This window comes from Odontesthes bonariensis, chromosome 19 (assembly GCF_027942865.1).
Source record: "Odontesthes bonariensis isolate fOdoBon6 chromosome 19, fOdoBon6.hap1, whole genome shotgun sequence".
In the NCBI taxonomy this organism is placed as follows: Eukaryota; Metazoa; Chordata; class Actinopteri; order Atheriniformes; family Atherinopsidae; genus Odontesthes; species Odontesthes bonariensis.
The window spans coordinates 11,995,258-12,022,594 of record NC_134524.1 but is presented as its reverse complement, the minus strand read 5'-3'; the positions used below and the strand labels follow the sequence as shown (position 1 = coordinate 12,022,594).

Genomic DNA, 27,337 nt, shown 5'->3' with positions numbered 1-27,337 from the left:
TGAAATCTCTATACTGACACTAACTGAAGCTGTCTTGTTGTGGAGTAAAAAGCACAATGTTTCCTCCTGAAATGTATTGGAGTGGAGGGACAAAGTGGCATAAGATGGGAATAATGGTGAAAAAGAAACTACCATTTGTCGAGGAATGCGGTGTGGACGAGGAGATGAAAGGACCCAAATGCAGTTTCAATGACAAACCTGATTTGACAACATGGGTGACGGTAAGGATCTGACAACTGGCATGAACAAACTAGGAGACTAAACAGTGTGGAGGGTGATTGGTGAGTGAGTGCATCTGATGATGATGAACACAGGGAGTGGAACTAATGACCAGACCAAAAGGAACTGAGGAAAAAGGTGAGGACATGGCAAAACTAAAGACTAGACAGAAACACAGAACATGACAAAAACTATAAAACGCAGAACATGACACCATAACCTCAGAATGTTACTTTAGCACATTGCTTGAGCAGTTGTGATAAGTTTATTTCCACCAGTGGAATTTGTTTGACATAAAAGTTCATTTATGTTTAGTTCTATGCATGGACGTCGGTACTATTTTCTGAGAGGCGGGCAGGGTTTTTGTTGGGAGGGACGGGGTAAGCACGCACACTTATCAAGGATTAAGGATTTGATTTGAAGTTTATAATAGCATGCAGTTATAAGAACTAGAATGGATGAACACGGCATCTTTATTGTTAAGAAAATGAAACTTTGATAACTAAATAAAGCCATTTAAGGAACATAACAGCATTATTTGAACCCTTGAATGTGTCGTTTATTCAGTAGCGATACTAAACATACCCAGGTGTAGCAGATAAAATACACCACAATGAAATAAAGAAAAGTCTGCGCTCATGACTCAGGGCTTTCATGCATTTCCAAAAGTGAACCTTCTCTCAGTTGACCTACTGATGAAAATTTTAAGCAGGATCGAGACATCGCTTTCATCCATAAGGTCACTGTGGTGTTGCGCAGTCAGGTTTTCAGTTTTTTTGCAGATGGGAGGGGATGCGGCCGCACGTCTATGTCCACATCCCAATGTTTCCATGTTTGATTGTAATGTGGAGTGTGGTCAGAGTGAGCAGCCACATCCAAGAAATATTCAGTCAGATGTGAGTTGTTGCAGATCAGCAGGAACAGCTGAGAACAGGATGAGAGGAAGAAGCTCTCAGCACCATCCCGTCATTAAACTTCTGCATCGAATGTGAAGTTTAGTTTCAGTCCTGTTCTCAGCTGTTCCTGCTGATCTGCAGAGAGACTGAGTTCAAGCCTTTTCCAGGTTCCACTCAATTTTTCTCAGTCTTCAAATTTTGAAACCAACCAGTCAGAGACTTTATTTGGATACAGAGCATGAGACAGAACAGTCCCAACCCAACACCAAGCAGCTGAACAAACCAAAGACAGTTGATGAGCAAAGCTGCTTCACAGGAAACATGTTGAAGACTAAAAGATAGTGTCTGTAGTCATCAGTCTCAGGTAAAAAAGTGCCAAGAAAGCAGCACAACAAAGCAGAGGCATAACTCAGAGGGTCAATAAACTGCTTTGGGACTCAGAGATCATATGTTCAAGTCCTGTGAGTGCTGCCTAAAGAGTTTAAATGTCTCCAGGTTTTAGAGGCCGAAGTAAAGAGCGAAAAGCTTTAAGTTGGAAAGTTTCATTCTCTGATTTAATGGCTCAAACTGTTACCGAGCAGCTTTTAGTTTGCCAAGATGAGGGATCAAAGCTCTTAAAGAAATAAACTCTGCAGTTCAGCATCCGAACAGAAGAATGGAACCAGCTCAGAAAGGAGGCTGAAGCTGTGGTTTGGTGGTTCAGGCAGATACAGAGCAGCTTCTGGAAGCAGGGGGAGGGGTTCAACTCCTGTGGATGCTGATGGCTTTTAGAAAAGGAAGGGCAGGTTGTTCAGCTCAGAGTTGATTGAGATTTTTGAAGCCAAAATAAAAAGAGAAACTTTAGGATGCAACCTTTAGTGTGTAGTTGAATAGCTCAGGCTGTTGGGTGAAATCTTTGAGCCTCCAAGAACGTGGAAACTATTATCACAGGACTTTTAAAGCTCAATGAAGATGCTCAGAAAGAGTAGCTCAGGATGATTGCATGCTGCCTGAGGTTGGAAACATCATGGGTTCAATTCCCTCAAATACTCTGTGGATTTGCAGGTTTTATTCTTTAAAGGTGCCATGGCATGAAAATAAATGGAGGCTTTTTTATATTTTTATAGGCTTTAGTGGTCCCCTTATACTGTATCTGAGTTTTTTTCCCCAAAATTCTGCCTTGGTGCAGAATTACAGCCAGTCCCAAAAATGAGCTTTCCTTAGGATCCTCAGAATGAGCTGTTTAGGCCGATTTCAGACCAGAGCGTGGCGTGGCGGCAGCGAAACGACGGCAGTCATAACGCCGGTTATCAGGCGGGGTGTTCAACTTGGCTTTTCACACCGGACAGTCCGCGGCCGCGGTAGTTCTGCTCCAGCCCTGTCTGCATTCCCCATTCATTTCAACGGGACACCGCCGGCCGCCGCCGGCCGCTGCCGTCCAAATTCCGCTCGAGTTCTATTTTCCAAAAGCAGCGCGGGACGGAGGCGTCTCCGCGCCGCTACCGCCCGACTACCGCCGCGTCGGTGTGCAAGGACAGATCTGTTTCCATGTATTTTCACCTCCGCCGGTGAAAATCGCTTCCGTTCCGCCACGCAGGGTCTGCAGCTTTAAATGCAAATTAGGAGGAGAAAGGCGGGGCAAAGATTGCTCTGGTTTGCAAAGATGCACATAGCGCTGGGCATTTCAATCAGGGGAAAGGCAGATATCGTGCGCGCCATAACATCAACAGCAGGACGGCTATCAAAACAACAGATAAGTACACAACACTCGTGTTAAAGTAAATTAGGTGTCCACTCGCATACCTCATGCTATTTACCGTTACATTAGCGACAGTGACTGAGCTATTAGCTGCAGAGCTAACGACACAGACAGACTGACCGTTTTGACTCTGGAACCATGAATGAATCATTATCCTGATGAAATGCACTGAATTTGCGGATTCATTCTTCTTCAGGAAGCTTGAAGTAGGGGGTTTTGGTCTAAAATGAGCGAGCTAACCATCTCATGGGCATGCAAACACCTCCAACAGCCCAGTTGCAGGGTTGCCAACTCTCACACATCTGCCGTGACACTCACTCTTTCAGACTAAAGGCTGAGTTATACTTCTTTTAACTGCCCTTACGCTTGCGTCTTGCGCTTGTGTTAATGGCTCGAGACGTTTATGCTTCATTTAGCTTTGCCGGCGCTTGCGTGTGCTGCGTGGCGATTCACCGCCAGGACAGTAGGTGGAGCAGCGGGTTTTTTCAATGACAAGCCTACTACGATGAAAGGAAATTCACCGCCAGGACCTCTTCGGCAAGTCTCTCTTCGAGTGGATTCATCATAGACATAATATATTATATATATTATGTCTATGGGATTCATGCTTCCTCTTCTTCTTCTTCGCTTTCTACCTTGGCGTTTGAAAACAGTGGTCTTTTATTAGGGAATGAAACCGGAAGATGAATACGCCGCCGGATGTGATGTAGATCAGGGGTCCCCAACCTTTTCAGCACCAAGGACCGGTTCGGTTCTGCAATTTGTTCCTGCGGCCCGGTCGGGGGGGGGGTTGGGGTTCATTTTTTTTTTGTACTTTACGTTCAACAGACATTACATTTAGCAGACGCTTTTACAAATTAGGATAATTAGGATATGATGACAGACAGACAGTCATCATTGAAAAAAATAAACATGCACAATCGGCCTCCTATAATGCAATCTATGCAGTTTCCAAGTATAGAATCTAGCGACTGAAATGAAAGAATTCCCGATTTACATGTCTTTTTTTTTTTTTTTCCCAATCTCACGGCCCGGTTTGGAATGGTTTGGGACCCCTGATGTAGATAGTGGCTTGTGCTCTTGTCCAGAGTGGCTACTCTATAGCTCTGCTCGCGTCTTGCGTCTTGCGTGAAGTTTAGAAAATTGAGGTGACACACGCAAGCACGCAAGGGGGGGCTTGCGACTATAAACCAGGCTTTAGTGTCACGCTCTCACACTTAACAATGAAATCTCACGCTAGATAATTTTTTCTTTCTGTGTTGATTTTTTTCACTCTCGTTCTATAATTTCCGAATGCTTAAACTCATGATTGGACCACCGCAAGTGTCTAATCCCTCTCTGATTGTTGATTCGCTGGAAACGGCTTGTCATTACGTCAGTCGGTACGTCAGTGACTTCGGTCTGCCAAGGCGAAATCTGATTGGTAACGCAGCGCTGTCTCACTACAGCGATGTAGTGTTAACCCTTTAGGCGCCAAGATTTTTTTTTGAAAATACTGGATTTTGACATTAATATTTCAAAAGCTGGTGGCTGAAAGGGGGTTAAAGATAGATGCCTACTGTACATTAGAAAAATGTTGCCCATGATCCATAGTTTATGTGGGGTATGAAATTATTGATCTAATTTGCATATTATGACGTCATCAGGTGGCAGCCATTTTGAATCTCATTATGTTCAGGAAATATTGGAATTGAGTGATTATGAACTTGTTTTTTTTAAACTTTTTTTTTTCTTTTTGTCTATTTATCATCATCTATAATGATCAGGGAACAGGAAAGCAACAATAAAACAGAATAATGTAGTAAAATATTACTATATCATCATTACCATATAGTAGGAAAACACATGCGAAAAGTTGCCTATATTTTTTCAGGAAATGGTGGATATTGACTTGATGTATGAACTTATTTTAATTTTTCTGTCTTTTACCATCATTCATAAGGAGGAAACCAACAATAAAACAGGAGAAAGTGGTAAAATACTGTCATCATTAGGCTACCATAGGGTAGGAAAACACATGCAAGAAGTGGAAGACATTGAATTGATTTTTTTTTTTTTTTAACCTGTTCAACCTTATTCATAAGATACCAGACCCACTTCTCCCACCCCTGATTCCTCGACCAACACCTCTACGGACACTGCGACCGCGTTCCCCTCTACCACCCACTCCATTGAGGTTGGATAACGGCACCGAATGAGTTGGAGTGTGTGTGTGTGCTTGGAGAACAGCGTCGCTTCGCATGCTGGCACCATTGCCTTCGGAAGTTTCACCGTGGGAAGCATGAGTGCTCGTCCGATCCTCCTCCTCACGAGGTAAAAACTCTCCTTCGGAGTCGGAATCGGCAAATAGCATGCTCAATACTTCCGCACGGTTCAACTTCTTACAAGCCATGGTGTTAAAAACTCACTAATAGTTCGCTGACAATAAAAATTCGACTCGCACGTCTCTACAGAAAAGCTCTGAATAACTGCTTCCGTGTCTGAGCTAGCGCGGCTTTTTTGCACTGCCTTATAAAAACACTGTGAACTACAAAATGACTACAAAATGACGTGAGCTTGGTCTTGTTTGAAAGGGTAACATGTTTGCCAACTAGTGGTAGGAGGACTGAACACCTTAAAGCCCGTTTATTTTATCTACAGACTGTTTTGTTTATGCTGAGGCGTACAGACCACCTACGCTTCCTCCTTCGTCTTTTCGCCAACTCCAATAGCAGAATCCTTTCTTCTTCAAGGTCGAGCAACTCCATATCCATCTCCATAGTATCTTGCAGACGCGTCATTGTTGTTTTGACCAGGATCAGCGTGTCAGCGGAATATATACACTCCCCCCACCGAAGTTCTCGCGACTCGCGAGAGTCATATGGTTGCAGAACCATAACATGAAAAGTGGTTCGCGACCAGAGCAAAGCAACACGTCAAGACGATAGACGCAGAACTATAATCTGCCCTTTATTCGATTCAAGTGAGCGCGGCCAGTTCAGTCTGAGGGGAAGGGCAGAATTTGCCACTTCACTGAGAAGCCGCAAAATCAGTAAGGTAACACAAGAAATAGGCTTTCACTCTATGGTACCCTCTCTTCCATTATGTGCATAAAAATGAACGACCTAGAGCCGTGCTACAAGTATAGTGAAAGACGCAGAGTCTGCCACAACCCGCTATAACAGTTCCATACGATGTGATGATTAGATATGCACACACTGATATCTTCTGGGTTTTTTTGTGCCTGCTGGTGTGTGTCTGTCTTTCTGTGTCTGTCTGGTCGTGTGTGTGTGCCTGGTAGCCTTTTGGAGGGGACTGTACTGTATGAGTTGGAAATTGAAGAGAGACACTTTGAATATGGACATTAAAGGCAAAAAAAAAGAGACAAAAAAGGCAAAAAGAAAAAAAAAAGAGACCAAGAAAAGGAAAACAAAAAAATGGATCAGCAACCCTGATGAATGGTTATTTTTTGATGGTCACAATTGTTAAAGAATGTTAATGTTTATATTAATATTATTAATATTTTGATTTCTGATTTGAGTTTATATATTGATATTTGTAATATATTATATTGTATATATTAAGTTATTTTTAAGAGGGACCGTGTGCATTGTCATTTTGTACATTTTCTGTTAAATTCTGAATTGATCTATGACTATGGCATGAAACTCCATTAAAAATCTACATATACCATCTCACCTTTGCTTTGAAATTTGTTGAACCAGCCTAGACTAGTTTCTCTCTGTTAAACAACATTGTCTTTTGATGGGCAGCTGAGGATGTAGGCTATGAATGAGATGTGGATTTAGGATTTGCCATGTCTAACTAGTCACCCTAAAATCGACTAGAATGGAGAAATTGCATTTAAGAAATGCTAAATTTTCTAGAGGAAGGCCCCACACTCTGCACTATTGCATATTCATAAAATGTATACATGTGTCTACATCATATCTACACAGATATATATATATATATATCTGTACTGTGGAACAACTTCTGAGATGCGTGTTGCAAACCGACCCGCTGAAATCTCACTCCAAGTTGGCAACCCTGCCAGTTGGCAGAGATAAGTGCTTGCAGATGCTATTAGCTGCATAGCTAACGATACAAACCCTTTCTTGTGGTAACAAGCTATGTAACTATACTGTACATACAGGAAAGCAACACAATTATAGAGCGTTAAATTACTTACTCTCGGGAATGAGATCCTTCCCAAAGTGAGGGACGAATTGAGCAGGAGATTGACAGGCGGATCGGTGATGCGGGCTCTGCACTGGCACTGTGGGCGATATGTATCGTTTGCGAAATTATCGTGAATGTTGTTTTGACGATGAGTAATTTTGCAATATCGAGATATAGGCTACATATATATATATGTATTTTTTTTTTTTTCAATCGCCAAAAATCAATAAAGTGCGGCGCCAGTGGTCCTCTGCCCTTACCACGGCGCCACGCCACGCCCTGCTTTGAACACTCTAATTTTTTCAAAGTAAACGCTTCGGACCCCGCGGGACACTCAGCTAAGAGCATCGAGGGGGCGCCGAGAGGCAGGGGCTGGGACAGCGAGAGGCAGGGGCTGGGACAGACAGTAGCTCGCCTCGCGGCGGACCGTCGGGTCGATCCCGAGATCCAACTACGAGCTTTTTAACTGCAGCAACTTTAAGATACGCTATTGGAGCTGGAATTACCGCGGCTGCTGGCACCAGACTTGCCCTTCAATTGATCCCTGTTAAAGGATTGAAAGAGTCCTGTATTGTTATTTTTCGTCACTACCTCCCCGAGTCGGGAGTGGGTAATTTGCGCGCCTGCTGCCTTCCTTGGATGTGGTAGCCGTTTCTCAGGCTCCCTCTCCGGAGGGAGAAGAAGCCTGAGAAACGGCTCGAGGTTATCTAGTCACCAAAGCGGCCGCAGCACCCCGAGAGGCAACCCGCATGGGTTTTGGGTCTGATAAATGCACGCATCCCCGAAGGTCAGCGCTCGTTTTGCATGTATTAGCTCTAGAATTGCCACAGTTATCCAAGTAACGGTAGAGCGATCAAAGGAACCATAACTGATTTAATGAGCCATTCGCAGTTTCACTGTGTGTGCTTAGACTTGCATGCTTGTGTTCATTTTATTGTGATCTTAACGCAACTTTTGATTTTTTTTTAAATATCGTCAAAATATCTTTATCGTGAAAATCCTAAAAAATATCGAGATATATTTTTTTGCCCATATCGCCCACCCTTAGTTCCTACCCTCACCTATGGTCACGAGCTGTGGTTAGTGACCGAGAGAATGAGATCGCGAATACAAGCGGCCGAATTGAGATTTTTTTACACCCATGTACAGCGCAATGAGCTGGCCAAAGATCTGTGGGCGGGGAAAGGCAGTTTATTGGCTCTGGGGGGAAACAACCTCCACGTCATAGAGACCAACAATCAAAGTAAAGTTTGTGTGAAACAGATAGCATGTTAAAATGAGCACAGGCAGGTCTGCAGACCAAATGTACCAAAGCTAACGGGAAGTGATTCATATGAAACCTCAGCAGCTCCTCTTGAGATCGACCAAACTCATCAATCGTGAATCCGTCATACGCTCAGATCCGGAAGTACAGCTCGCCTTCTCCGAAGACATTTTTTAATCTGACAGTTCAGTTCATCTAAGCAGTATTTATTTGCATTCGGACGTAAAACAAGTCTCAGCTGTTATCAGATCAAATAGCTTTATATTACGTCTGTTAATATGATTTTATTTTAAAAGGTACCACCGGAAGTGTCAGTCATTTGTAATATCTCGAGCTTTACCTTTTCCGTAGATACCATTTGTGGCCACTAGATGGCAGAAACGCCCTGCTCACAGTATAAAGACTGAATCTGCAGACTGCAGATGGTGCCTTCATCATATTAACAAAATGACTTTGTAACAGATTTCACTCCATTTCAGACCCAACGGGACAACAATGCTTTCAGTGAAACATTCAAACTGACAAAGTACAACAATCTTTACGCGAAGTTTAATACTTAAAGTTTTTTTACCAGTTACTGTGCAGGTTTGAAACCGGCCCAACTTTACATCTTTTCATTGTAGTAAGCTCTGTTCCCTCTCTGACAGAAAGCCCATGCTCTGATCTATCTATCTATCTATCTATCTATCTATCTATCTATCTATCTATCTATCTAGACACGAGAGCAAAAAATGGATCCACAAATGCAAAAAATGGATCCACAAATGCAAAAAATGGATCCACAAATGCAGACTGCCAGACTGCACACACAAAGTCAGCATATTTATTTTAAAATCTCGAAAATATATTTACAAATGTATGTATATTTATATGCATATATAAATTTATTTGTGTGTCACATTTTTATATTTACATTAATTATATATACATTTATAAATTCGTTCATATTTATATTCATTTTTACTCACATATATCTCGATCACATTTTTATATTTATATTAATTATTTATACATTTATAAATTCGTTCATATTTATATTAATTTTTTTTTTACCCAAATTTCCCCCATAAACTTCAGCGTCGTGCTCTCTTCGTAGATTAGGCTGCAGACAAGCAACGACGATGAGTCCAGTAGGGGGCGATAGCAAAGAAAGAGGCGGTTGGTCTGTTACCACACACCAAGAAGAAGTCTTCGTCGCTTGCTAATGACACGTTTCCCCGCGACTTTCAACCTAAAAAAAGTTGCGCTTCCAGGTTTGACGCCTTCTCGAATAAAAGGACAGTGTTGTTTCACATAAAAATGCTTAAAAAGAAATCAAGCACCCATGAAAAGAAAAGGAAACACTTGCAATCTGAAGAACGACAAGATGGCAGTAAACGAAGGAGTTTGGAGTCACGCCTGGAGGTGAGATGCTGGCGCCAGCTATTCTTCACTAATCGCAATCCAGTAACAATAAATTGTAACAGTTTATATAAAGCAATAACGCTGGAGAGTTTGTACCACTTCAGGACAGCTGTAATGCTAATTTGACCTGGAAAGTTAGTGATTGGAAGCTCGCTTATACGTCAACAATGGAGTTGATAGACTTTTTGTGTGTGAATATTTATTGCTCGGGTCCGGAGAAAGGCCTTTCATGTCCAACACTAGTACACTTCCTTTCAATATGGATGAAAATGAATAAACAAAACGAGCAGTTGTTACTGTGCTGGAGATGTTATGAGTGAAAGAAGTGTGCTTTTCCTTTCAGTCCACATTAACATGAAGCCCTCTGAGTTCTCCTGCTTCAGAGGAGAACTCAGAAGCTTTAGTGTTGAGAAGCTTGTCTCACTGACAACTCAAGTTGGTGATTGAGCTATCGTTTTAACAACTTCTTCAATTATTTATTAATACAATTCTGATGTCCCAGTGCAGCACGGTAAATGTATATATTTGAAATGTGAGATTGAAACTCATTGGGCTGCATTATTCTGGCAGACCTCAGTCACTAGAATCTACAGTGAAAATGCAAAAGCGTAGATGGAGGTGTGTTTCATTGTACATGCAGGTCATGTTTAACCTCACCTTTTAAAATTGTGTGATAATTGATTTGACCTCACTTTGCACCTTGCTGACAATGTGACACACCAGAGTGAACCAGACTCATCATCTACTCTTTTACCTGCGGTCAGTTCTGTGATTGCGCCCTTGGAGGTTATGTCTCACTCTTATAGTTGCTTCACCCTTTATCTACTCTTTATTTTTCACCTCAGCTTTTCAGCCCCTCCTCACATCTTTACAACGTACAGTTTCTTTTTTTTTCAGAACTCTTTCATCGCTACACCAAGGGGAAGCCACGCCAAGCAGATTAAGCAGTTTAAGAGGTGTAGGAGTAGTGTGTCTGTGTCCACTTCAAGTTTTTTCTGATGTTAGCAGATCATTAAGAAGAATCACAACAACTTGTACAGTGTTAAAAGCACACCACTTACCAGCATCACTAGAGTCTGGCCGACCTACAAATGGGCTTTTCTGTGCTTGCTCTGATCATTGATGTCTGACAGATTATAAACGCTCAATTCCAGGCAGACACAGAGAACCTCTTCTTTGCCGTATGATGAAACGTAGCGAGGGTGATGATGCAAGAACCTTTCTGAAAATGTTTGGAGATTTGAACTGGAAAGCGCTGGCAGGAAATCAAAATCAAATAGTTCGTGTCGATGCTCAGTCAGGCCAGTCACACGTAGCGGGTCGTTATGGTCACACGTGTCACTGAGCCACCGAACTGATGTGTCGGGTTGTTTAAGTCATTCTAACCTGTAAATTGTTATAGGAGGAGAGTTGAAGCGTCTTCAAGATCCAAGAAGTCAACCAGTTGACCTTATTCAAACTCTTAGGACTAAACCATATAGGTACGCAGGTTTAAAGCATGTGAGCAGTGAGATCCGACTGCCAGGAACATCTCCACCTGTTCTCTTCAGTGTGCATGTAAAGAGTGGTCGGGGATAGACTCATTAATCATGTGATGAGTTATATGTTCTGACTCCTCATAGTGCAGGCTTTAGAGCAAGTGCTTTGGGTCTTTAAAAGTTCTTGTGTGCAGTTTGACTTCAGAAAGTTTCCTCGTTCTGTATGGTAGACAAAGGTTTTTTTTTTGTTTTTTTTTTAAAGGTAAGACGTTGGATTAGCCCTCTGTGCTGCCTTCTTTACTCGGCTTCAGACAGCCCACCGATAATAAAGTCGTAAAAACTTCCGATAGTATTAAATGATTTATTTGTCCATGCTCCAAGTACAAGCTGTGTTTGTGACAAGTAATGCTTTATCCATTTAAGCTGTGTTTGGGGAATTTGATGTACTTTATATATGTTAACATTGACTGACATTTAACTAAGTTCATGAGCTTACACTAAATGAGACACTGTATTCCTCTTGTTATTGGAATTACTTGAACAAATGTATTTTAAGCACTATGAATCTTTTATGAAAACGCCCCTTTACATGTCTTTTTTTTTCATTTTCTATCTTCTGTTATGAAGCCTTGTGTCTGAAATACAATGCACCTACTTGGCAAATAACCCTTATAAGGTAAAAGGCAAACATATCTTCTAAAACATATTCTTAGATGGTCATACTGTCAACTATAATTGCCTCTGTACTTGAGTGTAAGAAAAGAAAAACGGTTCAAACCTACAACTCCCTGGTAATTACATCGTGTTGTTTCTTCTTACTTGTTTCTGTCGACTTCACCAAAACGAATCGCTGCTTTTCGTCTCTTCCTGTCCCCCATTATGCATCTTCCTCTCTCCACTTGCTTTCCCCACATCCATAAATCTCCTCTTTGTCTTCTCCCGTTTCCTCTTGCCTGCCGGCTCCATCGTCAGCATCCTCCCCCACAAAAACATGCCCAAACCAACTCTCTTTCCCAGCTCATACTTTTACCTCAACATTTGAGCCTACAGCGTCTCACTGAATTCATCCAAATCCCGAGTGTCCTCGTATCTGGCATCGGGATTCTTTGCGTCTTCCACTCAGCCGGCTCCAGCTCCACTTTTCTGTCTTAATCACATCTAACACTTGTTTGTGATCTCATTATTGTCTTATTAATCTTCCTTTGTGCGCCATCCTCCAGACATGTAGGCTTTTCACAATGATTAAGTCTTGGACAAAATTCCAGATTTTTGAGATTTTAGTCAAAACAAATCCAGTAGAAACAACAAGGGTATTAAAAACTGAGATTGATGTGATGTGAGCTCTCATCTGTTTTTATACAGGTGAATGAAAACTAAATAATCAGTCATCGCAACACAATCACTGTAATACAGTTTGAAAAGTTTCAGACATCATTAGAATAGCCTTCTTACTGAAACCAGCAAAAAGAAAACAAATGGACAACATGGATATTGTTACTTTGGTGTTTTGGAAGCCCCAGTTGCTGAAGTTGATATTTTTCCTTGTGGAATCAAAGGGACTCTTTGCTCTTCTTTTCTCCCAAAGTCTGAAAATGAAGCCTCAGAATGATATTTACTGTTACTTGTTGAGTTCATAACTTCCCATGTCACGTAAACAGCTGAGTTTGTACTCTTCTATTGATTTCCAATGTTCTGTTTTTAAAGAATGTGCCGTGTGAAGCTTGTGAATTTCTGTTCCTTACAAAGCTGAAAGCATTTGCATTCCTCGCCCTGCATCTGTTGTTTTTATTTAAGTCATTTGCATTTTTGTTTTTCAATCACATCCAGTGAGAACAGCTGTGCAGCTTAAAGGCTTCTTTTTAAAAAAAAATTTTTATCTCCATCTCAAAGGAGTCCAAGGATGAGCTCGCTGACTCTGAGCTGGACAGGATTGGCAGTGACATTGAGGAAGGAGGATTGGACCTCGGCCTGCCCTTCAAGCCCATCACAGCTTACATCGGTGACAAGAAGGAGATGCTGGAGCAGTGCTTCCGCGTGTTAGGGGAGAAGAAGCTGCAGAAGATGCTGCCTGATGAACTCAAGGTGATTTGTGAGCATGTGGACTTTATGTCTGAAATGCCAGCATCTTATCACGAATGCCTGGCACTTGACTAACTTACAACAATGCCAGATGATATCTGCCTTATATTGCTTTGTGGTTTCGTTTAGATTATTTTCTGCATTGGGTTGTTCTCTTCAAAAATAAACTGGAAGACGCATGACTGTTCTTCAGGGAAATGGTGTTCATCTCTTGGAAAGATTTTGCAGGCTTATACTATTATGTTGTTGTTTTTCATGTGAAGTTGAGAAAAGGAGACCTATTTTGCCCTTTCCCACAGCATTTCAAAACTTTGCTTCAGTTAAAAACATCAGTTCTGGGTTTTTCCATATTGTCTGTTCAGGTGCTGAGCTATAGAAACGCAGTGGAGCTTGGTTGCTTCTAGTTTTGATTAAAGGCGAACTCTTCTGTTTGGCTTGGAAGGCATTCTTTAAAGACATTATCGTTCACAGGACTGTAGTTTAGAGGAAATCAAAACGCTTTGCTGGGAGCAACTGGAGCCGTTCTCCGAGAAACACCTGATGCAGGTTTTAGCAGGTAAAGTTTTTAAGGCTGGTTTGACAAATTTTCAAAGCAGCCTTTTGGAGCACGTGTGTTTAAAACGTGTTTTTTCTCTAACTTAAAGGGGAAGAACTGTCACCCGGACACGGCAGTGAAAACCCAGAGGCGACCTTGGAGAGCCAGTGAGTTTTCGGTCGGGTAAATATCCAGGCAAAATTTAGATTCAGAGATAGTTTTCATCCTTTAGGTATTTATTTTTCCCCCCTTCGTTTAGGCAAGACAATAACATCGACTCGACATCGTGCCCTAAAGAAACAGAAAAAAACGAGGACCCTAAGCAAGGTAAATACTCATGAAGAACGTCTCTGTCTTTTGTTTCAATCAAGCATCACATACTGAAAATGGCCTTTAAAAGGAAAGGAAATGTTAAAGGACCTTTAACATTTATTGTCATTTTATTTACAGAAGGCGGTGGCTCTGGCGAAGAGAGTGATGTCCTGAGCATAAACGCAGACACTTATGATAGTGACATAGAGGGACCTAAAGAGGAGCAGGCTGCCAAAGCTGCAGATGTGGCTGTCAAAGTAGGCGACGCTGGAGGGGAAAGCTCTGATTCAGCTGTAGACCCTGAGCCGGGGAATCCAGAGCCAAAGAAAGACATTCAAAGCGACATAGACAAAAGCGTCAGTGAGATTTTAGCTGTCTCTTCCACTTCAAGCAAAGATGAAGCGAAAGAAACGAGTGGGCCGCCGCAGTCTGCAGACATCAGTCTGCCTGTTCAAGGCGCACCTGTTCAAAGTGGAGCGCCTGTAGTTTGTCAACCATCGGTTCAGCAGCTGGCGCTCCTGGAGTTGGAAATGAGGGCAAGAGCCATAAAGGCTCTGATGAAAGCTAGTGATGGGAAAAAGCCGACTGCAACAAAGAACACTTAGTTTGTTTTAATTCATGTTTTACTCTGTTAGTTTTGTAGTCTGCAAGCACGGGTGAACTTTAAAAACATTTATTACCTTTGAAAGCCTCATTTATTGTTTCATGAGTGTATTTTCAAACCACGTGTTTTTACTCCATATTGGAATGATTTTACGGTCTGTTTGATGCAAAAGAATAAACAAAAAAACCTGTACATACAGTATGAATGCTCCCTGGGATGTAGAAACTTAAATGCGTTTTCCCCTCTGATCACTAGATGGCAGTCACACTCTGCCACAGAACCTGCACAGGGCTTCAAGTGTCGATTTATTGGCTCACGTTACCGACCAAATTGTCTCAGGCAGCATGAAAGTCTTGTTCTCTAAATAATGATGTTACTTAGCAGTGCAGCTCTCATTGAGTTAATGTTAGAGAAGAGCAGAAAACTCTTATTTTGTATGTGGACCAAGCGTTGCAAGCCAGAGCATGTGGCAGCAGTGTTCCAGGATCATTTAGACACAGAAAGCAGACGTGGGAATACCATGTGCTGCTCTGTCTCTCATTTGCATCTGACAAAGGTTAGTTTAGTCGGAGCAGCTAAGCTTCCAAATAGATACACTCGCTGTTTTCACATATATATCTAAGTAAAGACTACTGCTTCCTGAATTTCTTTGTATCGGCGAGAATTAAACTGACATCATTGATATTTTTTCTGTAATTTCTTCTAAAGCGGGCTTGTTTCAGTGTAGACAGTTAAAGTGCCATTTGTGTGTGTGTGTGTGGTAGATAAACAAGTTTGTGTGTAGTTAGATGCCGTCGCCGTGCAAAACAGCACAATGAAATGTGAGATAAGAAGCCATTTGCATTTAAAAGGTTTATTTCATGGTAGAGGTTAAGGTGGGAGGGTTAAATGTGTCATTCTCTTTGCATTTGTGTGAAGGTTCCTTCACACTCTTGGGTGATCTAAAGAGAAAAATGTCTACTTTAGTGACCATGCTAAAAGACTTGCGGTGTTGGTGATTGGTTAGTATTTATGTGTCATTTTACTGCTATTAGAATGCCAATTGTGTTTTTTTTTTTTTCATCATGCGAGAATAAATGGATGTTAAAGGAGACATGCGAATGAAGTTGGGATGATGGAGGTGAGATGATACTTTGGGAATTCAAATGAACCTGATGATCCTTGTTAAAATATTGAGGCGTGACGCTTCCGTGAATGGTGCTCTTACAAAAGTCAAACGGAGGTCGCCTCCTAAAGCTGCTGAAGCCACTGTTGCATCTGGTTAATAGCTGCACCTGTTATTGTGTTTTGACCAAGCCTTGGTACTGTGGCTGCTATTAGAGACTTTAAAACGCTCTCCTTCCAGTAATCCTTTCACAGCAGTTAATCCTCCGAACTTTGTTTAATTTTACTCCGGCAGCAACTCAGATCTGAACGTTTCTTCTTCATTATGTAATCCCTGTCACGTTTGATAGAAGAGTACTAAATATTGTGGGATCCACCGTGTCATAAAAGTCATGTAGGCAGAGACAGACTTGGCACAGATTGTATTATATCGATAATGAAACGCCAACTATCTGCAAGACTTCCTCAGGCAACCTTAAGCAATTGTGCCTTCATTTCTGTGTGTGTGTGTGTGTGTGTGTGTGTGTGTGTGTGTCCTAATTTGAGAAAATAAGATTTAATAATTCACTTTGCTGCAGTGGCCAAAACACGTAATGAAATGAAAATGCAAACATGGGGAGTAATGTGTCTCAGACTCAAAATCCAAAGCAAATACAAAAAGCATGAGCACAAGTAGTGAGTGAGGCCGGTCTTACTGCACAACGCTGCAAATGTCAGACAATATAAACCTGCAGCGTGGGAGAGGTGAGTTTAACAAACAGGGGTGTCAGTTTGGGATTTCTCTTGAAGTTTGCACAGACATTCATCGTCCTGAAGGGTATGAATAATTTGTACCTCTTACTTTTTAGCTTTAAAAAAACAGGTATCATTCATGTCCTATCATGACCACACTTACTGTGATGTGCAGAATGGATGCGCCCCAGTCTCAGTTGACAGGCTTTCTGTGGCTACGTTGCTAAAATGTTTAGATGCTTTAGATAAATGAAAGCAGTAAGTTTTACCAGGAAGAAAACTAGTCAGGCATTCAAATACGAGCAATGTAAAGGTGTGTGGCGATAGTTCTAACAATGTACTTGTCAAGCAAGAAGTATCGATTCTGTAAATTGCAGCAGCACTTCTTAATACATTTAAGGAGGATTTTTTACTTTTTAGATGTTGTAGCCAGCAGAGATCAAGCTAATTACAGACGGGGGACAAATTAAAGGAAAAAACCATGAACCTTTGACCCCTGCATTGAGGGCCCTCCAATAGAATTCACCAGCTTTATAGAATCAAAGCCAAGTCGCACTAAAGCTCCTCTGCTGGCATTAATGCACTTGATGTCTGTTTATAACTTGAATCCTTACCTCTTTGTTTATTATACTATTTCATATAACAGTATAGTAGTTATAACTATACTTGGTTATGTTTTTGATGATATAATAGCCACATTCCATCCAGGGTTTTTTACAAATGCTTCCTGATTCACATAACTCTGCTTGATTGACATGTACTACAAAGTAGGACAAATATAAACCAAGAGATACAGCAGTATAACTGAAACTCCATTACAAAATAACAATCTCAAGAACTGTATTTTCTGGAGTGCATGTATCTGATGTTACTGTAGGTGTGGGAGCATGTTTATTGGTTGCTTGATATTGCAAACGTTAACATTTGGAATCGTCTGTCAGCTGTATTCAACGTGATATCTGCGGTACTCTGGCATGTTTATGTCACGTTAAAGCACAGCTACTGTACCAGTGCCAATATCACATCTGAATGGTGACAGGTGACAGCTGAGGCTCTTTATAATTCGGATCATCTCCGCTTTGTTAAGTGCATGAGTTTCATGCATTTTTGAATGTACGAATGAGTTGCAGCTTTGCGTTGGGTTCAATGTTTTTTGTTTTTCTATGCAAATCTCTGGGGTTTGTGTTGGGATTTTTCTGGATTTGGGTACATTGCTCTTTCTCGTGCTCCCATTTTGTTGGCTTGAATTTGTTTTGAATGTAGTAGAAAGAAAGTGGTACGACAGAGAAATACTGTTCTACCACAGCACAGAAAAGTGTTGATGCCACTTATCTTCAGGAACACATCCTGTTTGCATAAGAGGAGTAATTCTCTTCAAATTTCCTCCATACAATCTCTGTTCTTTTCTGCAGCTAGAAATTAAATTGAACCAACAGCGCATGCTGACAGGCAATAAATAACTTAGCACCTCTGTATGACTAAACGAATTGATTTCCTCAAGCAATGACTCATCGGACACATTTCATTTTCTTCAAGTTGCAGACAAAACAGATTTTCTTGCCAAAGCAGAAGAGATGTTTAATGTTACTTGTCCTTTGTTTTGATTAAATGTTTAATTCAGTGATGATTTTCATCAATATTTGACTGTTTTGTCTTTAGGACAGTTTGAAATATGCTACCCAATATAAAACATTTGTGTTTATTTCTCGCCTTTCTGGTGTTAAGATTTTTCAGGGATAGATGGATGTATGTAGTATAAGTGAAGGCTCCCTGGAGGTATGTTGGTCTTGGAAAAATGCATCCATCTGTTGCCATTAGAATCTTCAGTTTTTGAATGGAGAGGAAGCTGTTTGATAGCAGGTGTGCTGCACATCTGTTCACCATTCCCTTCATTTGTGCACATAAATGCTTGGCTTTTTCTCAAAGGGGAATAAGTTTGGCAGAATTCTCCTTAAATAAAGGAAAGTGGGTTATTTTAACTTTGGTACTATTTGACATAGGAGGGCTTTCTTTTTTCAGTCATACTCAAAAATTCCAGAAAGAAATTTGAACATTTGATACTCCACTCCAGTGTAGCATCTGCGTTTGGAGCAAATTCCCCTCCACTGACTTTTCTGATATCTGACTTTCAGATTCCATGCCGTGCTCCCCCTGCGTGGGTTTCCCCCCTTCAACTTCAGGGTCTGCATTCAAATGGTGCATTAATACCATCAAACGACCATTGAAGTTCTGCTGGGTGGACCAGTGAGCCAATAAAGCAAAATGCTTTTGAAGGATATCGAGAGACACCAGGCAGGATGGATGACCTCGCACAATCAAATCAGCATAATCAAATTAAAAACCCCAGTATTACATCAAAGCCAACTCCCACCACAACAGCAGCTGCCACTCGATCAAAAAGCTCAGTCCTTGGTGTGTCTTTTTTTTTTTTAAATGTTTTCTCACAAATATTGCAGTTGTGCAATTGTGTGTTTTACCATGTTCATTAATCCACGATAAGTCCACAATTAGTGAACATGAAATCGTGAAATCTTGCACTGGCTCAGATTTGGATCTAAGGGTTTTGTATGTCTGTGCATCCACATCATATCTTTATATGGAAAAGAAATTCTGGAGAAAATGAAAAACCTGAAATAATGAAAATGTTGCTTTTGTTTTCAGTGTTGGAAAAGTGCACGAATTTCAGATAAAGTGCTTAAAACTGCTCAAACTGTAACGGCATTGCTTATGTCATCAATCACTACCTGATCGGATCATTTGCTTTTTAGATAAAGAAATAGAAACCGCTTGAATGATTTGCAGAATCAGTAGGTTTCACTGCCTCTATATGTCTGCCAGTATGGCTTTATTGTGATCTGTATCTACGATTTAAGGAACTGGCAGAATACGAGATATTTCACATTTTTAGTAACTTCAGCCCAGAAAAGTTAGAATAAAGGTTTCAAAGTATACTTTAAGATACAGTAAGTGACATATTTTCAAACTTTCTTGTGCTTGCCCTTCATTTATATATGAAATATGTAATATATATATACTTCTATATTTACTTCGAATATATATTCGAAGTAAACACAAGAAACTTGTGAAATGGACCAGACTCTGTGAATAATTCCCTTAATTCAACAATTAACCTTCTCATACTGGCTCAGTACCAAACGAAGAACCCCCTGATCCCTATACTCCCTATATAGACCAGTGAGCAGTGCTGACCAACATGTCATTGGGGTCATCAGGTGGGAACCTTCTTTCATCAGTATTTCGTCTAGTTGGGCCCACGACACCTCCAGGAGGCTAGACAGTGATCACTGGCGTCCCAGAGTCACCCCCATAATGCCAGCCATCACTGCTCCTCACACCACAACAACCATCTTTTCTTCCACAAGCAGCATTACTATCAGCTACCCCAACCAGCCTCTCACCAACTGCTCACCAGTCATAGCGGGGTGGGGATACAAACCCTGGTTCAGATAAGGGGTAGAAATAGAAGAGGGTGTCAGAGGTGGAGGCAGGACAAGACACACTCGCAGATTCAGCAGACAAACCCACCTAAACAGTTCTACAGTCACTAAGAATGCCAGCAAATACAAGGCCATACAGGCCAACTAACATGAAATGGCCACCTGGTTTTGAAAGGCTCACACAGGCCACACCCTTCACTTAAATACTGGATTTCTTCCTTGCTTCCCCCAAGAGCCTGTTTACCCTAAGTGCTCCCCCTGATGGGCCCCCAGCTACTATTGCTCTTCTAATCCATATATATATGTTATATTATATATTATATTATATATAGCACAATTACATCCGATTCCATGGCACAAGGAATTGAAAAGATCATGTTGAGTTTTGAAATATGCAATACATATATACACATATATTTCCAAATGTTCTGTTTAAGAACATGTAATGTTCAATAAGTTATGGGAAAAGCTTAAAAACTCACCTTGAAAATGCTCAAAAGGACCTTAGATTGTGGGGAAAAAAACTGGAGTGATTTTATATCTACTTTCCTGAAACTAATCGCACCTTCTGTGAGGCTGATGTTTAAACAGTCGTATGGCTTTACTCCCTGCAGTGCTATGAACATCGATAGACCACCAAAATATCCCCGAGACGGATGATGGATAACGACACACAGCCCTGCTAACTTGAACCTTTTATGATTCAAGGTGAAGACTACGCCATTTGTACTATTATTGGAAGGCACTGGACTGTCAAATGCTGCCGAGGTGCCATTTTTTTATTTTTATTTCTTTATTTGGATGATTTATTTGCCACAGAAGAACAAAAGGACTGAGCCAAGTAAAGTACTTTTGTCAATGCTGTGATAAAACTGTCAAATTTCTTCCCAGCACCAGCTGGCAAGCCATTGTATTACATAAGTAATTGTCAAAGGGAATCTCAGGAGAGGTGTATATTGCTTTTTGAGTTTCTGGCCATCTTTACATCAGGACTTCCATCTTGTCCCTTGATTTAATGGTTCTGACATTTGTTTGTTTTTTTACAACGAAACATTAATTATCTTGGGGAAAGCCATGATTTATATACAAGAGTTGGTTCAAAATTCTAAATTCATAGAGACTGACAATAACTTCCAGGATATCTTATAAAAGATTTTTTTTTTTACAACAAAACATTAATTCTCTTGAGGAAAGCCATGATTTATATACAAGAGTTGGTTCAAAATTCTAAATTCATAGAGACTGACAATAACTTCCAGGATATCTGATAAAACCTCCTTTAAGTTCTGGAGTTTTTGAAGGTAACAAGTAGCCTAGCAAGCCAGACCCGTACAGCAAAAAGCTGTACAGCCCCGGAGCAAATTCCATTTGCGGCCGCTAGGGGCGTCTAGATTTCTAGGCTAGGTAACAAGTCAAACACGATGCTGTTGTTCAAGTCACTCAAGCCAATAAATGGGGCCACAAAGAAGCTAAGCCCCAAAACACATTTTCAAGTTCAAACATCCATACTCATCTCTTCGTCATCTGATCCCATGTACAAAGTGCTATTTTCTGTTCCATTTTTAAGACAACTGATTACAAAGAATGCATCTATTTAGAACTGATAGCTTACCTCTGCTGTGATTATGAGTAAATGTTTTTGAAGGCAGCAATGACTCAATCAATGTGATTCTAAAGCATTGGTGTATCTAGCTTTTATAATACTCCAAATCAGGAGAATGTATTTCCAGTGGAGCTGTTGAAAAACAGAAATATAATAGTTCTTGTGTATTCAGCATGCCCTTCATTACCATGGCGATTGCACATCTCAAATTGTGTCACTGAAATTGAGGTCACTATCTGTCCAGATTCACTAATGGATTTTGGAACAGATGTTAAAATGTCTTTGCTGTTATGTTCATGGACAGAAACAGGTGTAAGTAGGACAGTTTGAAGTGAGACGTGGCTGTTTATCTTTGAGGTTGAGCACCTGAAGCCTCTGGATCAGATCCAGCTCCCCGGGATGTGCACAGCTGGCCTGAAGCAGTCAGAGTGGCTCCACAGAGTCATTCATTTGTTGATACCCATTGGAACTGCTGTAATGATGTTGGCATATGTATTTATTGCAAATAAAAAAAATACATCCATCTGGTGCAATGTTGATGAGCAAAGTTGTCAATGTGATATGTGTGTGTGAGTGAGTTCAGGCAATGGACTATTTGTTTTTTGGGCTAAATAGTTCAGCATACTTGATACTCTGGAATTAATCAAGGTGAGTTTGAAGTGATTCGAACAGTAATTAACATTTGCCAATTACTTTAATCAGGTCCAACCCAAACTAATCAAAAGCGGGGAATGCAGCTTTTGTGCAATTTTTCTTCCTAAGATGAATTGACTACCACTTTGTGCAATTAAAGGTCATATAGAAGTGATAAGTCACTTCAGAAATCAACATCTTAAAACCAAAGGATCCATCACAAGTTATCCTGTATTCACAGCAAAAGCTCACCAATTATAGGGCTCCCCAGTATTGATAGCCTCACCTCAACCTATTGCTAGGTGAGTCATTAGTCACAGAAGTAATGATATGTCATAAAAGAGCAATCAGCACTCTGGATATGAATGATGACGGTGCCTTAAGACGTGCGGGTTGTGTTGCAGTACACGAACGATCAGAGCAGGTTTAATATTTGCAGCCAGGGCCAAAAGACACCCACCCTATCTCTGTATTCTCCACTCCCTGGAGGCAAACAAAGAACATCCTGCCACTAAGACTCAGACTCAGCATTCAATAAAGGCTTCTTTATTTATTTTAGTTATCTGAAAAGTCATAACCGCTATGTTGAATGTTTCATCAAAGCTTTATCACCCTTAAACCAGACTCATTACATGGGTGCAGCGACGCTGTAATAAAATGTGACTTAATCAAAACCAAGCAGGCCTCCAGAAAATTGGCTCCCCCACAGCTGAATGTGTACAACAGTCGGGCAGCGGCTCCTGTTGTACTTAACCTCATCAAGGTCTTCATTTAGGTGATGGAGGGCTCAGACGCCGAGGCGCGGAGCTGCTAGGGGGCTGTTTGTTATTTTCAATTTTTGCTTGATGAAATGAGTCAGCAGTTAAGAGATAATTACAGTAGTGCATTTCATTATGTGGTGTGTTCTCCTTCTGTGTTAAAAGCTGAATGCAGTCTAGTTGTTTTTAACGTTTCTGGGTTCCTGGGAGTTTTTTGGCCAGCAGCATTCGCCTCATCCAAAAACTGCCAAACCCCAAACAAAGTCTTTTACTGGAAAACTATCTGGAAAGGACTTAGTTCTGCCTGAAGATTCCACCAATGTCTCAAATATGCTTGTGCAGAAAATGCAAGACTCCGATTTGATGTTTGAGCAGAAGACATTTGCTGTGTTTTTTTATAATGGGGTTGAAGTCTTCCCTGAGAGCTTTTCCAAAGTGATGTGTAAGTGTCTACCTCTGTAATGGGCTATGCCATGGAAAGGTTTCCATGGTAACACGGCAAAGGCACTAAAACAGCTCAATGTCGCACTCTGGGGAGTATCTGAGGAGCTTCTGCTTACTGGGAAATGATGATAATAGTGCAGAACATTGAATAAAACTCAACTGAGGGAGACTAACCCCTATATTTTGTAGGGGAAAAAACATTAATCTTCTTCAGTTGAAGTCGTTATCCCACTCTCCACCCTTCCAGTTTTGCTAGTTTTTGTAACACAGTATGCGTAACCATGTATCACACTCGGACAGACGGTGTAAGTAACTCTTCTGGAAAAAGAGGACACTGACACAGTTGTGCTGCTCAAACCACAAATTTAGTGATACTACTCTTTCCTGAATTATAGCAGCCCACATATAGTCATGTGAAAAAGACAAGTGTAATTCAAGTCTATGGTTTCATGTATCAGGACATATTCTCAGAGAAACTGCAAATGGGTTCCTGTCGAGTCTACATGTCAGACTCTACAGGCCTCAGTTAGCATGCTAAATAAAGGTCATATTGCACAGCACCAAAAATAGTAGTGCATATTAGTACAAACATCCCATACAAACAGTCGAGCACGGAGGTGGAGGGCTGATGATTTGGGCTTGTTATGCAGCCACAGGACCTGGACACCTTGAACCAGATGTGAGGCCATCTGTCTGACAGCTAAAGCTTGATTGAAACTGGGTCGTGCAAAGAGAGCTGTGCATAGAAAAAAGCCTGCAAACCTCAATTAACTCAAGCTACACTGTAACCCCCCCCCCACACACACACACACACACACACACACACTCACACACACACAATAATGTGAGGAGCTGATAACATCATACAGACAACGATTACTTCAATTCATGCTGCCAAAAGTGGTTCTAGAGGCTTGCGAATTTATGGGGTGTTTTTACTTTTTCCACACGCAGCCTCTGCAATTTGGCTCAGTTTTTAGATGAATGGATAATGACACAGTGTGATTTTTCATCTGAAATGTTTTTTTTACCGAAGACCTGGTATGGAACAGGAGATTTTTTAAAATCATGTCCAAACATGTAAAAACGTGAGAACTGACAGAGGGTGCGCTTTCTTTGTCACACAACTGTATGCGTCTTTGCAACCTTGCCTTTTAAAAAACCCAGTAACATATTCCAACTGTGACAGCTGCTGGTTTTCGGACTGTTTTTAAATTCAGATTGACATGCTGGAGAATCCGTCCTTGTCACAGCTGCTACATATTTTGTTGAAAATGGTTGGACATCTTCAATCAAAGTGGAAATGTCTACGTATTATTCTTCACAGAGTGGTCTTTAAAAGAGGCAGCCGCAGAGTGGAAGACTGTTTGACCCGGCGACTCCTCTTGCAGTGAGAACTTGCAGATCAAATCAGATTCCCCTTTATGCCCCACTGGCACTCTGTTTCCCTTTTACAAGAGCACGTGTTGTTCAGTGTAAGATCTCGGATTCCAACAGCTTAGAAAACACAGCTTTTTATAAGATCACAACTGTGCATGAATTACCACAAAATAACGCATTAGATGAGAAGCAACTGAAGACTGAGAATCTTTGGAGTTGAAAAATGTCACATTAATTTCAAACACATTACCCCCTGCCGGAAGACTTAATGAACAAGCCCATTAGAATGTCATACCTGCTTACTTGTGAATTCTGTGAAAAGTTTATTTGATATGTCTAAGTCAATTACCCAAAGTCATTGTGATAAGAAACTGCTCAGTGGACCTGAACCCCCAGTTCTACTAGCGGAGTGGCTTGGGTACTTTATACACGGCTGTGCTTTGAATAATTTTCAGGCAAAAATTCGTCTTGGGTAACACACTTTATTTTCCCACAGCCAGCTTAAAGCCTTTGTCCTTGATGTAACTTTGCAAAGTGTGTGCAGCTGATATATGAAGAAAAAGATTAGTTTGAAGGCGTGGCTGAGCTGAGTTTTCAGATCCTGTAAAAACAAGGACAAAAACACCGACTGGGAGCACTCTTTACTTGTAACAGGAGGGGTTTTCCCCTTTTTTTCAAAGCCACACCCTCTTACCGTAACCAGGCAATAAAAATGATCTCAGTTGTTATTTGCTATTCTGTTGCTTCATTCCCAATAGTTTATTTAATGTACAGCAAATTACCATAGATTTCCAGCATATTTTAGCAAAATATAACTAAAACAAACTCAGCAGAGAACTATTAAATGGCCACAATAATAACAAGCCAGTGTTCAGTAAATATCTCTTGAAATTTTCACTTCAAACAAAAGCAGTTGAACAGAAATGTAAATGCAGTAACAGCTGAAGACTTCCCAGTAACCCTTTACAATCAGTGACATAATAGTTTTATGTGGGTAATAATAGAAAAAAACAAGTAAGGAGCAAACATGAATGGCCTATTAATGCTTTGGTGTGTACTATGATTACCAGAGTCTAACTTAAAACAGTTTTTACAGAAAACTTAGCAAAATTTGGAAAATGGTATAAAGAAGCAACTGCATTAAGAGAGAAGGAAACACTGGTTGCTCGGCGACAACGGAAGGAAGGAAGTTGTGAGTCCATATGAGCAGAGGTAAAAAATCCGGTAAAAGAGCCGCAACCAAAGAAAGGTGTAAAAAAGTAAAGTACACGGCAGTGAATGTAAACACAGACAAGTGGATTATGTAACAGCCATGGGAGGCTGGGTGTAGAGATTGCCTAATCACTTCCGCTAAATACAGGTGTGTTTACCCTGCTTAATATCTGTTTAAACCTTTCTTTAGTCATTTGTTGAAAAAAAAATTGTTTTGAGTTTAAATGAATAACGTGTGCGAATATGAACTGAGACATAGGGGTTCAGAGGTCGCACGAATGAGCTCGTCCAGAGCCTTATAAAAAGCCTTTTTTCACCACTCTGAGCTGTCTATGTCGGTATGATAATTAGCCATGTGCTCTGTTTTCTTTAAGATAACTTCCAAGGTGGAGCTGCTGTCTGGGACGCCTACGCCTATTGCGAAGCGTGTTAGTCGGGTGAAAGCTGTAATGCTCGGAGACTTAACTGAAAATACTTGACATTACTGTGACTACAGTGATGTGGCGCCATGTAAACCTGCAACTAGCAGAGGCAGCCCAAAGATGAGCCACAAACGGATCCCATAGTTTGTAAAGCAGCCGCTCCACGTCGAGAAATAGGCCCATTTCAACCTCCAACGTCCGAAAAGAGCACATTACTGCATTCTGTGAAAGATTCCAGATGCCCAAAAGGCATAAAATTACAGTACTAAATTTATAGTATATTAAAAGCATCTGTTGGCAGTTTTACAGTCATGTCTGAGCCATATAAAACTTCAGCAACTATTGTATATTTGTGTACACAGTTTACAGTGAGGTGGCATCACATTTTGCAACACATCGGGTTTGGTGTTGTGGGTGCATGTATCAAATGAACTGTGAACTCTTAGTATTTCTTCTATACAGAGTGAGTTTTAAAATATCAGTTTATTCATCCTGTAACATCTCTCGGAAGTGACTTTAAGGTACAGTGGTGTGCAGCGTGTAAATGTCTAACTTGAGTGCATTTACTAGAGTGCATGGAGCACAGAGATTTGTGTGGATTTACGGTGACAACTGGCTTAGTTGTGTTTGGAGTCATTTTTATTTGTCAGCATTTTTGCTGTGGAGACTGCTCCTCGTAGGACGTGAACTGTTTTATGCCCTCCTCAGACACATTGCAAGAGTGCTGGGACAAACACCGGTTGAGTGACTAAGAAAACAATTCCCCTGGATATGCCTGTTGTCTTGCTCTTCCTCTCTCCCATGCTCCCTCTGCTTCTCTTTGGGGTTGAATTGCATTTCTCTTGCTTCCCTCCAATGTGTCTCTGTCATATATACAGTAGGTGCAGTGGCACATGCACAC

The 27,337-nt window shown here is 40.9% G+C and overlaps 1 protein-coding gene across 1 annotated transcript; it reads left to right on the top strand.

Moving 5' to 3' along the window:
- The first annotated feature begins 9,484 nt into the window (after nucleotides 1-9,484).
- caap1 (caspase activity and apoptosis inhibitor 1) lies at nucleotides 9,485-15,374 on the top strand. Its single transcript, XM_075450733.1, has 6 exons — nucleotides 9,485-9,682; nucleotides 13,051-13,242; nucleotides 13,711-13,795; nucleotides 13,884-13,941; nucleotides 14,034-14,101; nucleotides 14,225-15,374. Exons 1-6 carry the CDS (start codon nucleotides 9,578-9,580, stop codon nucleotides 14,689-14,691), a joined length of 975 nt encoding a protein of 324 aa, XP_075306848.1. The 5' UTR covers nucleotides 9,485-9,577; the 3' UTR covers nucleotides 14,692-15,374.
- Nucleotides 15,375-27,337: the final 11,963 nt, after the last annotated feature.

Coding starts and splice junctions, on each gene's coding strand:
- caap1 (XM_075450733.1), top strand. CDS start 9,578: ATGCTTAAAAAGAAATCAAGCACCCATGAAAAGAAAAGGAAACACTTG. Junction 9,683..13,050: donor GTTTGGAGTCACGCCTGGAG/GTGAGATGCTGG, acceptor TCCATCTCAAAG/GAGTCCAAGGATGAGCTCGC. Junction 13,243..13,710: donor TGCTGCCTGATGAACTCAAG/GTGATTTGTGAG, acceptor TATCGTTCACAG/GACTGTAGTTTAGAGGAAAT.